The sequence below is a fragment of the Prorops nasuta genome, unplaced genomic scaffold, assembly GCF_024137725.1.
Source record: "Prorops nasuta isolate Cenicafe-Biocafe unplaced genomic scaffold, Cenicafe_Pnas_1.2 PNAS00017, whole genome shotgun sequence".
NCBI lineage: Eukaryota > Metazoa > Arthropoda > Insecta > Hymenoptera > Bethylidae > Prorops > Prorops nasuta.
Genome location: NW_027116814.1, coordinates 4,546,235 through 4,564,004, shown reverse-complemented (window position 1 = coordinate 4,564,004; position 17,770 = coordinate 4,546,235). Strand labels below are relative to the sequence as shown.

The following is a 17,770-nucleotide window of genomic DNA, read 5'->3' as shown; positions in this document are numbered from 1 at the left end:
TGCTCTCTGGGGCCCCGAATGAGTCGAGCAAGACTCGCTGGAGGAATCGCAAAATTAACAGTTAAAAAAATATCACCCCCCCCCCCTTTCTCGTCTCTGCAGACATTCCTCGAGTTGGCAACGATCGCGCAGGATGCGGACGCTGGAAGAAGCAACGACGAGCGATAAAGCTTGGCTCGCTTCAATTTGGGCCCAATTAAATTGGAATCGAAGGCAAGCAATAATTTAGCGAGTGCTTATCTCCGGTCTAATTAGCATAACGACTGGTAGTACACGCGCTGCTCGATCTTGGCCGGTCGATTAAGCGACGAACGTGCAACGCCAGCAGCCCGAACGCGGGCTTAACGTTTAAATTTTGACGCGATTACGTTGTATCCTCAATAAATGTCGCTGGAACCTCGATAACGCTTGTAAAGTGGCCTGTACGGGCCGAGATAAGAGGCGGGCCGAGCGAGGATCGTGCGGCCCGGACAAATTTTGGCAGGTGAAAATCGTGGTCCCCCCCCCCCCCCCTCCCCATTCTCGTGAGCGCTCGTCACGTGACCGGCGTAGCGCAGGGTGAAAAAAGGACGAGCGGGAATGAAGTTGCGGGATAAAAAGGAAAAACTGGAGGAGGGTCTCGTTGAGTTTTAGCAGCCGTTCTCTCGCTCGCCGAGGGAAAACAATGGGGGTAAACTCGCGTGTACGGGGGAATTTAATTCTACCCTTTCTTGACTCTTCTCGCTTTCATCTCCGACCGTTCCTCCCCCCTCCTCCTCTTGGTTTCTCTCTTTTGATTGTTCGGCACCCCTCTCCAGGCTCTTCAAATTCGCTTCTATATCTCTTAAAATATCTGCCGAAACTCTCCCTCGGACCCGCGCGCGAATCCGTCGATTATTTTTCTTCCACCCCCGCGTGCATCCCCCCCCCCCTCAAATTCCGTTGCTCAAATTCCGTTGCCACGCACTCGCGGGATCCTTTCTCGGTGGATTTTTTCAAGGGGTGAATTTAATCGCGTTCTCTCCTCCATGTGGAATTCTGGCCAGACTTCCTTTAACTGGATTCTAACGGTAGAGGTATTTTTTTGTTCAGTGATATTCAGCAACAGCGTCGAGTTCGGACCGAGTCTTCTCGTTTTTTTATCGATTGCTGAATTATTGTAAATTTTAGATCGATTTGTTTGTTGCTACTCGAGTAATTTTGTAGAATCATCATCGAAACGTGAATTGATCGATGATCAAGAGCCGTGTATTCTTTTTTTGTTATCCAAATGATATTTTTGGGGATATTCAGCAACAGCGTCGAGCTCGAATCGAGTCTTCCAATTTATAATCGATCGCTGAATTCTTGCAAACTTCAAATTGATGTTTGTTGCTACTCGATCAATGTCATCGAATCATCGCCAAAACACAAAATCATTAATGACGAAAACCTTCTTCACCCTCGACTCCCAACATGCGAACGATATTTTCGAAGAAATTCAGCAACAATATCGAATATAAATCGCTTGTTTTCCTTTCTAACCGATCGCAGAACCCTCGAAAAGTTTACCCTCCTCGTGGAGGCACGGCAGAGTCCTCGATTTTCGCTCAGTTATTCCTCGTACGTACAGCGATTGGCAGCTCGGTTGGTGTGTGTGCATCGCGAATTTTTTTCAACGCCAGAGGGTCTGACTCGACAATGGGCACCGCGGAAGTGCAAGGGTGGGTAGGGTGTGGGAGGTTGCGATACGAGGGATCTCTATTGGTACACGCGTGTGTGCGCGCCACACACACACACACACACACACTTTTCAGTATAAGTCACCGAAACGCCGCCGAGGCCAATTAGCAACTTAAGGCAATAACGATTTCGCTCGACGACCCCCGGTTTTTCTACGCACCTCCACCCCCCCCCCCTCCTCCCTTCTCGGAAGTATCTCTGCACTCAAAGGACAAAATATCAAGTGCGCGTGTCCTCACGGTCGAACTCGAAACTCGAACGAATTTCTGCACACTCGGCTTCCATTTTCCTTCGTCGCCAGACACGACACGCACACGTACGCGCAAAAAGCGATACTCCACTCACACACGCCAAGAACTCTGCGGGCACGCACGGTGAAAAATAAGTGATTGTTCGCGTCTTCGGGCTCGTATCCGTGTCATTTAACTCGTGGACGAAACTCGATTCTCGCGATAGCGCGAGGCGCATAAACAAAACGCGTTTTCGCGTCAAGTTCAAAGACCACCTACGCTCGATGCTCGCGGGCTCGCGTCGGATAAGATTGTTTTATTGATGCTTCGTCTCATAGCGGTTTTTTCTTTCAGCATCTACAGTACTATACATATGTGTGTGTGAAAGGAGACGATATCGGCGAACGCGAAAGGAAAATAAAATAATAAACACGTGTAACGAACGAGCGTTTGTTTCATCGTCCCGTAACGAGCAGAAACATTTCGGCGACGCACCGGCGTCGCGACGCCGCTCCACTTCCGGTCTCCCATCAATTTCAATGCATTCACTTCGCTCGGGATGCATAATTCGCGAATCCACGGAAGGAAGAGCCCTCTTGCTCGCTATAAACTCTCTCCTTTCTCTTATTTATCACTCTCTCCCCCCCCCCCCCTCCCTCCCCTGTGTTTCTCATGTGCAACGTCGCACCCTCTTATTACGGAAAACCTCGACCACCCCTCGCTAGGCTACTGTGTGCATGTATGTGCGCGTGTGTTTGGAGTTAAGAACGCGTGCATCTCGCAGCGACGATTATGCACGCGTTCAACTCTCGTGCATTTTCCTTCTTCCTGCCCCACGAAATCGCTGAAATATCACCGATCAAATATTCATGAGGGACGAAATAACTTTGCCACTTTGTTATTTCTAGAGTCTCGTTCTTCAGCTTTTTAATTCTTGCGTGTGTTGTATTTATTTATAAACGTTGCAAAATCTGTTTCGATTTAGGGAAATTTGTCGATTTGAAACCAAAAGTAATTTTGTGGGAGATTTTAAACTTGACCCAAAGTGGCAAGGATTTTAGATATCGCGGGTACTCCAGGAAATGAGGGATTGATCGAGGGGCTAGTTCTCACACACACACATAAAGAAGTGATGTAATTTATCGGACCAAAGTGCACTTCTTATGATTGATCGTGAAAATGAAAGAGAGAGAGAGAGAGAGAGAGAGAGAGAGAGAGAGAGGAAAGAAGGTAATATCCAACTGGCTGACTGTACAAAGAAGCATAGTAACATTTTTCAAGTCGCAGCTCGATGCTGACCGGATCCTATCACACACATATATATAGACTCTACAAAGAAAATTATAAACAATAAAAAAAAATTACAATTTAATTTTCCACCTCGAAGAATGAAATGGTAAATGGTGTCAAGGAGATTGAACGAAGGATTGCTACGTGCTTTTTTCTGGGATTTAATTAGGAGATAAAGAGTGCTTCTGGGTGGAGGGTGGGGGGGGGGGGGGTGGTGGGGAGGAAGAATGTGTTATCAGCGTGAAATTGCAGTTGCGAGAGAGCGGAGCTCGGCGAGAGACGAGACGAGACGAGGCGAGATGAGAAGGGTAACCTTGACCCAGGGATGAACGACCCTCTCAGTGGCGCGTGGCTCCCTCCGACATCCACCCCCCCCCCTCCAACTAGTTCTCCACGAACTCCTATTTCACCCCTTCGCTCACAACCGAGGACGATCCCTGCTCGGGAACACCGCTGGCGTCCCGACGGCCTTGGCGTCGGCGTCGTGCTAGTTTTCCTCATCAACCTTCAACCCCCCTCCCCCCTCCCCCCTCCCTACTTTTCCCTTGGAACACCTCCCCTCTTTCCAACCCATACCTCCCTTTATAGTTTATTGCTAATCACTCGCAATGTTCTCCTTTTACAAGTCCACCTACCATTTTTTCATCCCCAACGTTTTTACCCCCGCGTGTGCTCCCACTTTTTCCCTGCTACCACTTTCTGCTCCAACATCCACCCTTCCCTCTCCGTTTCTTTATACCCCATTCGATTATCCTCCATTTTTCTTCCCACGTAACATCTCTTTACTTTATTTCTGCGCCGAGCATTCCTTTGTTTTTCCACTTAGTTGTATATTATTATTATTATTTTTACCGCGTCGTTGCATATCCCCACCTTTTTTCATCCGACGTTTCTTTCCCAGCTCCACTCTCTTATGTGTTTTTCAGTTTCGTCGATGGTTTCCTTTCTTTCGTATTTTTTGTCTTTAAAGGTCGAGCACTTTGTGGAAATTGTTGCATTTTATTGTTTCGACGCGTCTGCTTAATTTTGGGGTTTTCTACTGTGGAGTGCATAGGGAGGCCCATCGCTACGTTACGACTACTGGCATTTTTCCACCCTCCTCCGGGAGGAGGATGAGGGAGGAAGAGCAGGAGCCAAGCGGCCACCGCCCTTCTTCATCCTCGCGCGCCCATTTTCATCGAACGAGCGGAGCCACGACGCCGATGGCAGCGTCGGGCGTCGGGCGTCGGCGTCGGCGTCCAAGTTGGCCCGACACGAGTGGTAGGGGCAAACCGAAAGCGAAATTTCAAGGCCAACGCGAGAAAGCAACGTTGCTCCAAAGCCACCCTTATTTTTCCCCTTTTCCTCTTACTTTCCATCTTTCCCACGCTCTGCCAGACCTCTATCGATTTTCAGTCTGGCTATGCCCAGCTATCCCAACCTTCCTTTCCACCCTTATTGCGTTTATATCAAATACCTTCTTCATCTTTCTCTCTCTCTCTCTCTCTCTCTCTCTTTTCAATAATTGGTTTGTAGATCCAACAATGTTCGCGTCAACAACTACACGCGAAATAATTTTTCCATACCACTAGCAACAATAATAATCCGTTTGACAAACTATGAAAAATTGCCTGAAAGTTTTCTCTGTAATTTACAAAGTTGCAGATTGATCAGAATTAAGTTGTATTTATTAAATGCCTTCTTTCTCTCTATTTTTTAACAACTCGTCTTTAGATCCAATAAAGTTCATCTCAACAACAATACTAAAACTACATTTTCCTAAACCACTAGCAACAATAACAATCCATTTGTCAAACTCTGGAAAATTGCTTCATTCAAAATTTCCTCTATAATTTACAAAACTAAATCAATATGCAAGATCACCGAGGAAGCGTACAAGATAAAAAGCCAACTTGAACAATTGACCAGAATTAAGTCAAGTTTATCACAAAAACCTTCTATTTCCCAACAACTCACGAATCGATCCAACAATGTTCGTCTCAACAACATCAAAACCAAACTTTCCACAATCTTTCCCTTTCTTCCACTCCACGAGCAACAATAATAATCCGTTTGACAAACTACGGAAAATTGCTTCATTCAAACTTTCCTCTGTAATTTGCATAATTGGATCGATACACGAGATTACCTTTGAAAATGTATGGGATGAAAGGAGAACCTGGACGATTGATCAGAAGCTTCGCGAAAAGAAACAATAATACCTGTGCAAAGCGAAGGAGATTGCTCGTCTTCTATAAATAGAAATTCCTCTGCCAACATATATATATACATTATAGGAAGAGTTCATCTCGATTGGGTTGGCAACAAAAGTAAAATAAATTAGACTCTGCACGTTTGTCTCTAACGGATCAGCCTGTGTAGAAATTACGTCTCTCTCTCTCTCTCTCTCTCTCTCTCTCTCGTGAGAGAATTCGAAATCGACTAGCATAGCGACTATCAAAATGGCGCGACAGGTGGGAAGCGGCTGCACACCGGCTCATTGCCTAAACTATAAACGACTGGACTCGCTTTGAAATAAAAGCTGCTGTTGCTACTCTTCGCCGTTCCTCGCCTACTTGCCTCGTGCGTTTCGCGACCAATTAATGGATTCCGTCTCATTTAACCCACCGTTCCCCGAATCGCGTCCTTACACCTGGCCAAAACTCTAACGAATCATAAAACTCGACCGGCCAACTTACACACGCACATACACAGTGTCTCGTCCAATCACTGCACGATTCACCAAATTCACGCAATTTTCGAGAAAAACTCGTCGCTCCTTCCGCATAAACGTTTCTCGCCAACAGAAAAGCCAAAGACTCACCGAAACGTTGAAAAATATTGATGCCTGTGTTTCGAAATCACCCAATGATTTCATGCGTCGATTATTGATTAAAATTGCCAAAAAAAATGACAAAATCGAAAGCAACATAGTGTACAAAGTTTTTTTCAAAAAAATTAAAAAAAATAATAACAATAAAAACTGAGCGAAAGAACAAAAAATTGGATAATCGACGGATTGGATCATTGCGAAGATCGGAAGAGAGAGCGATCCAAAAAAGCGTAGTTTACCTGAAACAGAAATAGAGAATGGAGGTTAGGTGGAGAAATTTTCGAGTTTCCTCGTTTTTCAATTGTTTTTAGGGTTTTTCCTGGACGGCAGTGTTGTCATTGTGCTTTGAGATTCGACGGGAAAGAGGAGAGGGGGGGGGGGGGGGTGTTAATGGCTGCGTGCATCGGATTAGCGACGAGAGTTGGCGGAAGGGGATGGAGGGGGGGGGGGAGCAAAAAAGAGGGTGGTTGGCGGTTCGCCGGAACGGAACCGAGCGCGGACGGATCGATTCGGCGAGACTACGAAAGTTCCTAGTACCAAAGTGATTACGCGCGGCCGGCTGATAACGGAAACCAGCCTCGTCATTCGTACCACCTCACCTCGCGGTCCTTTTTCCCAAAATTTCTCTACACCCCCCCCCCCTCCAACTCTCCCCCACGGCAGATACACACCCTTATCGCGTTTCCGCCTCAACATCAATTTATTTCATCCCCTAAAATCTCGCTTTCGGTGAAAACCTTCCTGCGAACCAAACTTCCATATATATATATATATATATATGTGTGTGTGTGTGTATTTGAAAAGTCGAAGCTTCGAAAACCCCTTAAATGACATCGACCGTTTGATCAGTCTCGGGATGAAAATTCGTCATTCGTTGGATTTTCATGTTATTACGAGGATGAAGATGATTAGCAATAATTTAAAGTGAATAGATTATTAAAAATCTGCAAGTTTTCTAAAAAATTTCTTACAGGGGAGATCGTCGAGAGGGTTTTAGGATTGTTGAAGATGAGCGATTTTCTTTGGGGAAATGTTGGTGAAAGAGAATTTTCATGCTCGGTGCGTTCGCCAATAGGAAGACGAGGAGGATCGAGTCTTGTTTGGTCGTCGATCGACGATTCACCAATCTCGCTCGTTATTATCTTATTAATGATATCCAGTAGAAATGTGGGTCAAGAGTGAACGTCTCCGGAATGTGCCGTTAGGCAGCAAAACGGTGTGTTCTTTTCAGCACCAAACATGTATATATATATATATATATATACATATATCTAGAATACCGATTAAGCCAATCCAATTTTCTTTCAATCTTTCCTTCCCATCTTTCTCGTTACGTGCCAACGGGCCCTATCATCACCGCTCTTTTTCGCCTTTACCAAACACACACACACACACATATTTATATATATGCTATATATACGTATACATGTACAATTTTATCCTTTAATTACGTCGTGAACTTTTTCAAGGAGAAATTAAAAAAAATGTACAAGATGGAGGAATCTGATGGAAATCTCAAGGTCACGAAGTTTAGGAGATGATGATGGATAAATGATGATTCCAATTTAAAGATACACGAGTTGTTAATCGAGTTGTTTAGTGGCGAAGTAGCGAAATTGGTGGTAAAATCGACAAAGTGTGGCAGAGTTAGAGAAAAGTTTTGTGGAGTTTAGGAATTCGCGTGTGACGAGTGGAATTATGAAATGATGAAAGAGAGAGAGAGAAGTGGACAAAGTCTGTGGAAGAATGGAGGGGGGGGGGGTGAAGTTAACTTTCTATCGTGTCTCGTTGTTGGCTATTTCATAATATGCACGGCCATATATCAGTCGTCTGAAAGGCGCTTAATACAATTAGCCTGGCACGGTTGAATCGCGACAACATCGACGATCCTGATATAATTCTAGGGTAAATCGGAGGACGATACACTCGGTCGGACTGACGGGAAACCTATACCAACGACTTTTAAAGATAACAAGTATTTATAGTAAAAATCCCACTGTACATCATTAAAAAAATTAGAATAAACCACAACGAAGAATAAATGAAAAAATCAAATAAACCAATAAAGAATAAATGAAAAATATTGTAAAGCGCAAACAAGGATAAACGTTTTAAAATCCTCAGGATCTCTGTAAACCTACAACAACGACTTTGAAAAATAACAAGCATATATAGTAAAAATCCCACTGTACATCATCGAAAAATTCGAATAAACCAGTACACGATAAATGAAAAGCTCAAACAAGGATAAGCGTCTTAAAATCCTCAGGATCCTTACACAAAAGTACAACAAAGGAATAAAGGAGTTTCCTGCGAATCGGTATTTAGCTCGTTCGACAGAGTCCGGCGAAAGGTGCTCATAGTTAGAGGGGGGGGGGGGGGGGGGGGGATGGATCGGTCCGGAGTATTAATTGGCGGCTTCGTTTACTCTAATGAGGTAACGATCGAAGCGAAGAGGGAAAGACGTTTGGTTTTCTCGGTAAAGGCCGAGAGTTTCGGCACCGTTTGCATTTGTTTCTCGGGAGATCCAAGGACGAGGAAGCCGGAGCCAGCAGGAAGAGAGGAGAGCGTCGTCGGCATCGACAGACCTCCTCTCCCCCCCCCCCCTCCCCTCTCTATCTCAAGCAGGGCGAAACTCTTTAATTTCGCATCGCCATAAATAATTTGACCGCAGAGCTCTGTATTTCCTGGAAGTCGAGCGGTCCCGAGGAGCAGCTTCGAGCGGAGACTTGACATATATCATACACGTGTTTGCCGCCGCTTTGCCCTGCCACCCCCCTCCCCCCTCCTCCTCCTCCTCCTCCTTTATACCCTCGTCCGTTTGTTCGCCGCCCGACCGTTTCGTCGCTCGGCCGCCGCGGGACGCGAGGGGTTCGGCTACCTGGCGCAAAAACCCAAACGCCACCCCCCCCCCCCCCCCTCAAAGTCATTAGCCTTCGCTGGCAGAAACGAAAATTCCGCGATCAACTCGATTTCCCGTATCTTCTATTTATACGTAAGTGTGTGTGTGTATATATATATGTACGTATATACAATTGGATTCTTCGGGATTTCTCGCAACGGGGAGCGCGCGAAATTGACGCCTTTCTGGGTGACCTTGAGACTCTTGGACCGGAAATGGATGGGCGAAAGATCGAGCGATCGATCGGGAAGCATTCGCGTTGAGAGATTTACGCACCTTTCGCGGTATTGATCAGGTTCCTAGGTTGGTCAGTGGGAGGGGATGAGAAAGGGGAATATATATATATGTATATATATATAACTTTGCAGAGGCGCCTTTGCGGAAAAATTCCTGCTGGTTCTCTTCGTCTCTACTCTCCCGCGATTTTCCAACATCCACCACCCACGCAGATGCAAAAACACTTGTTCAAAATTTCTTCCATATTATTATTATTCACCCTCTTCCTCCCTATTAATATTGCAAAAAATTTGTCTACTTATAATGTCTATTTTCTTTTTTTGTTCAAGGTCGCCTGAATTTTCTTTACAAATATTTATATTTTTTGTTTGTCATCGGCGAATCAACTTTCGAGCCAAGTTTGCGAAACGAACGATTTTCTATTGTTGAAACGTGTTCTGTGTATATATAACATATATGTGTAAAGGGGGGGGGGAGGGATTTAATTAACGGCAGGAAAATGAGGCACGTAACAATAACGGTAAGCGTGAATTAATAACGTATTGGCTGGACGCGTTTAAATGGAACGATTGTTAAAAGGCAAAAAAAAAGCGCGTCTTAAAAGAGCGTGGCGTGGGCGGATCCAGGAATTCCCGCGTCTCTCCCACGGGACAAAGGGCTTTAATCGAATTTTCGGGAGCGATGAATGCGCGACGCGTCGCAGACCAAACGAGACTATTTAGCGGCGTGGCACCAGTCCAGAGTGTGGAGAGAATACGGTGGGGAGGGGGGGGGGGGGGGGTAAACAAAATGGCGAGACGCTGCCACCGGTGCTGCACGGAATTAATTAAACGCATTGGATGCGGTTGATGGATTCCACGAGCTTGCAAACGTTAGCCAAACCCGAAGACTCGTATCGTGTGATATAATCGTTCATGAAGAGCACTCGATACAATGGAAAACAAAATCTCAATATTTTTAATTTAACAAACGTCTGATTTTTGTTTACATTTGCTGATTTTGAGAGAGGGAAAAGATGATAGGAAAGTGCGAATTACAAGTCATCCGTGTAATTAAAGCGATCGTCATTACGGAACGTCATTAATCATTAAATTTGAAAATTAATATACCGCGTGCGAGTCTTTAAGGTGGTCCTTTTGCTATGCTATAATGTACACTGTATTAAATTTTAATTAGGTGTGTATTTGCAATTTTTATTGATTCGTGAAAAGTTTTCCTGATAAACGCGTAGAGGACATTGTGGGAAAATATTAAAAAGATCGTATGAGGAAGAGCTGCAATGGTGAGAAAACTCTGATTTTTCCAATTGCTCCAAGTGGACGTTACAAAATTTTCCTCCTGCTACATTACACTACACACTATATTAAATTATGATGAAGTATTCACAATTTTCATCGAATCGTGAAAAAATCCTAAAAAAACGTGTAATAAGAGACACAGTTTAAAAACGTATTAAAGAGATCACACGAGTTACAACGATAATAATAAAACTGCTTTTTCCACTTGCTCCAAATGAACATTTTACAGAATGCCGCAGAATGCTCAAAGTGGAACACTAGACTGCTGAATAAATAACAACGACCGGCCGGACAGTGGCTCGATCGCGTTACACCAATAATAAGCGAGTGTGCTTCTTGCAAAGACGAGATCTCGAGAAATCAATACTGATTCCGTTCGATTACCACGAAGAAGAACAAAAAACCAATCAAAACACAGTATAATCGACGAAATAAAAAACAAGTGAGTAAAGTCGAAGAATTTGGAGCATCGCAAAAAAAAACTCATCTAGTTTTTTTATTTCCGAAGATTTCATTGAGAAGCGATAAGAGAGAGAATTAATGCTGCCAACAGCTGGAAGATTCTTCGGCGTTCCAGCTAAGAATTCTTGGAACGAATCTGAAGCCCGCAGAGTCGACAATGGCAAACGGAAGACACGCGTGTCCTTGTATCTTCCTAAGGAGGAACAGAGACAAAGCAAGTGCAAAGAACTTGCAAAAAGCTGAGCAAAGCAAATTCGGTGACGATAATCGTAGTGACGAGGCTGGACCTCTATATTTTTTATCATTTTTTTTACTATTAACTTACCCCCCCCCCCCCCCCCCCACCCTCTCCCTTTAATATACTACGAATAGAAGCCACTCGAGTGGCTCAAAAATAAGAACATTTCGAGAATCGATGAATCGACTATGCATGAATATACACTATATATATATATATATATATATATATGTGTGTGTGTGTGTATACAAGGTACTAATTTTAAATCTGTCGTTGACCAAATTCTTTCGTCGAGCTCAATGAAATAAGCGACTATATATATATTATACAGTAGAGATAATCGAGATTGATCGATGACACAAAAGAGAGAGAGAGAGGGAGAGAGAATCTTCAGTGAAAGAAATTATAATTCAGTTAGCCTTGAGCGATTCTCGCGACAGGGATAAGATAAAGCAAGTGCAAGGAACTTGGAGAAGCTGAGCGATGAAAATTCCACGATTATCGCGAGTTTAACGCACGACGGTCCTTCGTTATACGAACTGCAAGGATATGACACGAGGCGAGTCTGATAAAACTCCAACGTATCACTTTCTATTTCTGTACGCGTTTAGAAAACTTACGAGAGACTCAAAGAACCAAATTTATATCTTTTCTTCTTTGTTCCAACTTGAAGATTCTTGCATTTTTTCGTTTGTTTAAACTCTTAGTAATTCAATGAAATTAATTTGGTTGAGAATTCTGCTTTTTTGGGGATAACTTTGTTGTGTGTGTGCTTATAGGTGCACGCATACATGTACGTGTTTATTAGATACGCAACGTGAAGCACACACACACACACACACACACACACACACACACACACACACACATACAGGGATCCATCATCAGTGGCTTAGGGTGAACTGGTACGAACGTGCATGCAAATGAGATGAGAGGGATTGATTTGAAAATGGCGGATCATTCCATCCCTCCTCGTTGAGCAAACGCCATTTTTACGGCCTCGTGTTTTTTTTCGGCAACCCTCGCTATTATTTCTTTGCATTGAAAAATAATAATAATAAAGTATTCTTGGTTTTTGTTTTTTGTTGCTGAATTTATGGTTTTTTTTAAGAGCCTGGGTTGATTTTAATGTGTGTATGTGTGTGTGATTGTTTTATTCATTCGAAGAAAGAACTTTTCGAGACTGAGAATTTTACTTTTAATTTTCTTCGGGAAATAAATTGGTCGAACGTGGTTGATTTGTTTAAATTTGTATCACTGGAAGGAATAATTTGAATTTGTATAGAAACCAAGTTTTCTCTTCGATATTTATTCAATCAAACGATGAACTTTGCGAGATTGAGAGGTGGAAGTAATTTCGGAAGAAAATTGGTTAACAGGGCTGATATATTTAAGTCTATATCACTAGAGGAAAATCATATATTTGACAGAATTACGAATTCTGGAAACGTGGGATATTTTCGGTAAAATTACTAAAATATTTAGTAAATTATCGTCCGAATTAAAGGAATAGATTGTAACGTAATTAAAGCAGAGGAATCATAGTCGATCGATTTGAAAGACTGCTGCGATTTCGCGAGAGAAACTTGGTTGGTAGAAAGCGAAATTTTCCAATAATAGGAGGAGCTACGTTACCGACGTGGAAAAGGCTCGGTACGGATTTTCATCAGAAGATAGAGCCACGTGTACAACGAAGCTTGCGCGCGCGCCTCTACGCACGCACGCACACAATTTCCAATACCGAATCTGTAACACCACGCTTGGTTTCTCGTCGTGAAATTCAAAAATTCCACGAAGAGTACACGTGGAAAAAAATGAAAATTCAGGAAAATTCTTGGAAAATCGGAAAACTGAGTTTTCCGATATACGAGATACAAAAATACTTGGAAATATTTTGAGAGAAATGTTTATATTGGTCGGAGAGATTTCAGAGAAGGAAAAAGGCAGGTTTGAATAGACGAAATAAAATGCTTTGATGCCGAGTGTACAGCTGTCTGAACTATGAGGCGGAAAATCCGTGAAAATGCGAGTGGAAAGCGAGGGAAAATGGGCATAAAACTGTGGCTTTTGGAGAGTTTGAAAAAGCGAGATATCGCTTAATGGGCGCGAAAGAATCACGACTCTTCTTATAAATCTTGGTAATATTTTCGTGGAAACGTACGGGAAGGAAAGCAGCGTACAAATATGGTCTATTTTTTCCGTGTTATTTTTATTACCCGCATATAACTCTCTCTCTCTCTCTCTTTCGGGACCGCTGTCTCTATTTTCGGCTCTGCTCGCGATTATGAAACTCGATCTATCCGAGAAACGAATCCTTCGTGCGTTTCTAATAATCGGCAACAACAACAACAAACGGTGTCTCAGAAATGTTCTCTCATTATGCTCAACGAATGTATAAACTCGTAGAGAAATTCGTTCTACTTTCACGAGGAGATAAAGAAAATTGTTGATCCAGTCAAATTATCCTCCTTGTGTTTCTAATAATCAACAACAACAACAACAGTGTCTCTGAAAATTTTGTGTTCCTAGAATCTTCCCCTCCTGTAACACCAAATAATGTACAAACCGGTAGAAAAATTCACATTCTAGTCCCACAAGAAGATAAAGAAAACTGTTGATCCAGCCAAATATCTCATTAAGAAAGAACCTCGACTCATCCACACTGGAGTATAAGCCTATGTACACCACAAACGCGTAATTCGATTTTCTTATCAATCCGATTAGCTTGCGCGAGGTTGATGACTCTAGAAAATATTCGACGAATTTCGGTTGGCTCGAAAGATTAGACAAAAAAGGAGGATTTTTTTGGGGAACGAAGAATCTTTGTCGTCGCGACAAAGACAGAGCGATAAGGAAGGGAATCGAGTGAAGACTGAAAAAAAAGAGTGAGGGGGGGGGGAGGAGTTGAGATATTTTCGAGCGGGAAAGGTGAACATTCCTGAACGATGATTTCCGCGCATCGAAGATAGAAGAGAGACGAAATCCTGAACAAAGCAAAGATAAAGCGGAAGAGGAGCACAGCGTTGAATTAAAAATGGACGTAGGATTTTATTAAGCAAATTCTATATATGCGAACGGTCGTGAGATATTCTGCGTTGATGACGACACGCGTGGATGAGGCAGAATCTCCCGAAAGGTGCTCGCGTGCTGCATACGTCACATCCACGATAACACGCGTGTATCGCACCGGAAGTTGCGCGTTTGGTCGAGCAGAGTTTTCAGTGTCGGGGCTAAAACTTGCACGCATCACTTGCGGCACTCTCCGATGAGATGAGAAAAGGGGGAGGAGCCTAAACTTTTCTCTCTCGACGTCGTTTCGACGCGTTCCCAACTACGTTCGAGCAATTATCGATTGCTACTCAAGCATATATATATATATATAATGAAATTTGTGCGTGGAGGACGCCTGAGACGTTGCACGAGAATCGCCGAGGACCCACGGAATATTTTCGGAAATTGGAAATAAATTGGAGAAAAAGCTGAGTACGAGAAAAAGTGGGAACGTGCGAGCGAAGGCCGCTATTTATTCACGATAAGAAAAAAGATTCTCGAAGTTTCCGTAATGTGGGCAGCAGCACTCGACGAACACGTGGAAAGATATTAAAATGTACGGCTTTGCTCGTTACGTAATTATCGGGCGAATTGGTCTCGAGGCGGATCAGGGGGGGAGGGGCGTAAACGGTTGTGATACAATTTGGGGGAGGAGCTAGCGAAGGTGAAGTTGGAAAATGAGGAAAATGTGCGACGAATTGCGGCAAAAAACTGACGCGATTCATCCTTAAAATCCATTGTAATCAATACGTAACGAGTATAATGGAGGAGAAAAAGATCCGTTAATATTCGAAATTCTACGAAAACTGCGTCTGTATATGGAGAACATTAGCGAGTACACGAAACGGTCGCGAGCGTTGTTGCGATCGCTCGCAGTCCTCGGAGGTTATAAACAAGGAGCGTGACCTTGAACCGATAATACGGAGCGAGAGTCGTTGGAATTGGCGAACGCGGCGTAGCGCGATAGGAAGGAAGGAAGGGAAGGAAGGAAGGACCTTGAAGAGGAGCGCGTGCGTGACTGGGTCGCGCAAAATCGAGGAAAAAATTGGGAGGAGAGGGAAAGTCGGCGATATAGCGGTGCGCGCGAGCGGCAGGGAGAGAAAAAAGCGTCCAGTTGCTTTAAAAGGCAATTGTTCAAAGTTCGTTTACCTCGAGCCTTCGCCATTCTTCTCCTCGACTTCGAGTCGCTCCATCTCCTTCTGCAGCATGCCCTCGGTGTATTTATCCAGAGACATGATTTAAAACTCTTTGCTTTTTTCTTTTTCGCACTGCGAGTTTCGATCCACCTACGCGCGCACTTTTCTCTTTTTCCAGATTTTTCTCGATATATATATATATATATATATATATATTTGTGTATAATATATATCTACATATAAAACTATATACGTATGAGAGAAACGTACACACGGGAGGAAAATAGATTTTTTCGCGAGTTATATATATATATATATATATATAAAATAATAATAATAATAATAAGTCTAGCGAAAACGGATGTTCCGCCGTGAGCAAGCGCCGACCGCACTGGCACTAACACTGGCTCTCACGCGCGAACGTAAAATTCGGTGAGTAGAGAAGAGTGGAAAAAAAAAAGGAAAATAGGACGTAGTGGGGCCCGCACGTCGGCAAACACACGACGACACTGTGTGCTTCTGCTCTCGGTCACCGTCCAATACCCTCCTTCTCTCTCTCTCTCTCTCTCTCTCTCTCTCTCTTTTGGCCACTCTTCCTTCCTTCTCGCACCAAAGAGGATTCCTTTGCCTCTCGCGCGTGTCTCTTTTCTCTCTCTCGACTAGCGGGCCACCTTCTCCCTCTCCTACGAATACTGTGCTCCTACTACTACCACTGTTCCTCTCTCTCTCTCTCTCTCTCTCTGTGGTTCCGTTCCACCCTCCTCGCGTGCGAGCCAAGCTACTCCAGGGAAAAAGAGAAAGCGTGCTTTCGAGGGAGCGCGCGACAAGTGCAAAATAGAGAAAACACGCGCGCACACTCACACACTGAACACTCACTTGTATGTACACACGGGGAGAGGCGCGATTTGTCGAGACGAAAATTGGTAAACCGCGCGAGCGACGAAGCGAGTACGCGGAGCGTGCGAGAGAGAGGGCGCAGCGCACACGGAGCGAGAGGTCTTCTCTCTCTCCTCGAGCAAGCCGGAATAGCCGAGGAAACGAGCGAACGTGAGGAAAAGTCGCGCGCGCGCGCGCGGGTGGAACTGCTTCGACAACTTTCCTCGCCTTGCTATAACACACAGCTTGCCTCGCCTTTTGCCTTTCAACTACCGCTCCTCCTCCGCCTCCTCGCCTCTTCTCTTCTTCTTCCCTCTCTCCACGTCGACCGACTCTCGCTCTCTCGCTCGCTCTCCTTCGGTTCAAACGCGCGTACCCAACGCTCGAATTTTATTGGTCGACACCGATCCGAATTTCGAGTGCCTGCTCTGTGTCAGAGTCCCCTCTCTTTCTCTCTCTCTCTCTCTATAAAGATGCTTCCTCTTTGAGCACACACGTGGATGTATCTCTCTCTCTCTCTCTCTCTCTCTCTCGTTTGACCGAGTCTTCTTCTTCAGCGTCTTCCGGAGAATCACAAATTTTCCTAGGAAATCCCGTCGAGTTATTTTGTTGCAGCGAGCACAAAGAGCGAGTAGGACGAGACTTGTTTTGTTCCGAGTGTGTTTGTTTTGGTCGTTGTTTTTTAGGTTTACAGAGGAGACGTCACTTTTGAATACCTTGCTGAAAAGCCTTCTTGAACGCGGCTACTCTCCCTCTCTCAGAGCCTCTATCGACGCGCACGGCCAGGAGGAAAAGCTTCGAACGAGATTCCTTTCTTCGTTTTTTCCTCCGTTTTCTCCCCCGGCGAATGAGAGAAAGCGAGTCTCGGCGAAGGTGTTTTTGGCAAGGGGACTTGTGTGTGGTGTACGTGTGACAGTGTTTTGGAGAGGAATGGTTCGAGGGATGCGTGAGCCGTTGAAAAGGACAAGAGGAAAATAGCGCGGAAGGAATAGTACGCGGCGAGTTGCGCGGCTAGATTTGCCGGGATGATATCTAACGAGAAAGCACGCTGGAATACTGATATTATTTTTATAAGAAGGCGATACGCGCCCGTCGTAGGCCGCGCCCAGTCCCCCCCCACCATTCCCCACCAACATCACCCCTTCTCAGAAAACGCCGCCCCTCCCCTGCGCCAACACACACAAACAAGCCACCGCAGCGCGCTCTCTCGTTCTTCCTCGCCTCTCTCTCCACTCCTATATATACATTTCCCCACCGAATTCTCTCTATCCGCGAGCGAGGCGACCGAACGAACCAGAGACAAAGACGGAAATTGGCCGCACGACCAGACGCGCACGATGACACCCGTCCTCCCCCCCCCCCCCCCCCGACTCCACTATTTTCATTTTCCCCCCAAAAATAGCGTAAACGACGCCGTTTCTCCTCGAGTACTCCTCGCTTCTCCGCCACCGCAGCGCCATGCACGCACCGCTCGGATAAATCTAGCACGCGGAGCACAGTGCCACCTGGCGGACGCCGGTACGAACTACATAACCAA

At 44.7% G+C, this 17,770-nt stretch overlaps 1 protein-coding gene across 2 annotated transcripts in view; it reads right to left on the bottom strand.

Moving 5' to 3' along the window:
* Imp (IGF-II mRNA-binding protein) overlaps positions 1 to 17,770 on the bottom strand; it is a 68,324-nt gene that overhangs the window by 24,370 nt on the left and 26,184 nt on the right. The window contains exon 1 of one of the 2 annotated variants that reach the window (XM_066737496.1): positions 15,371 to 15,501. The exons of the other annotated variant lie outside the window; for it this stretch is intronic. Within the exon in view, the coding sequence (XP_066593593.1) occupies positions 15,371 to 15,456 (86 nt within the window). The 5' untranslated portion in view covers positions 15,457 to 15,501. Of the gene's footprint in view, positions 1 to 15,370; positions 15,502 to 17,770 lie in introns of those variants that run through there. 2 annotated transcript variants of the gene reach the window in all.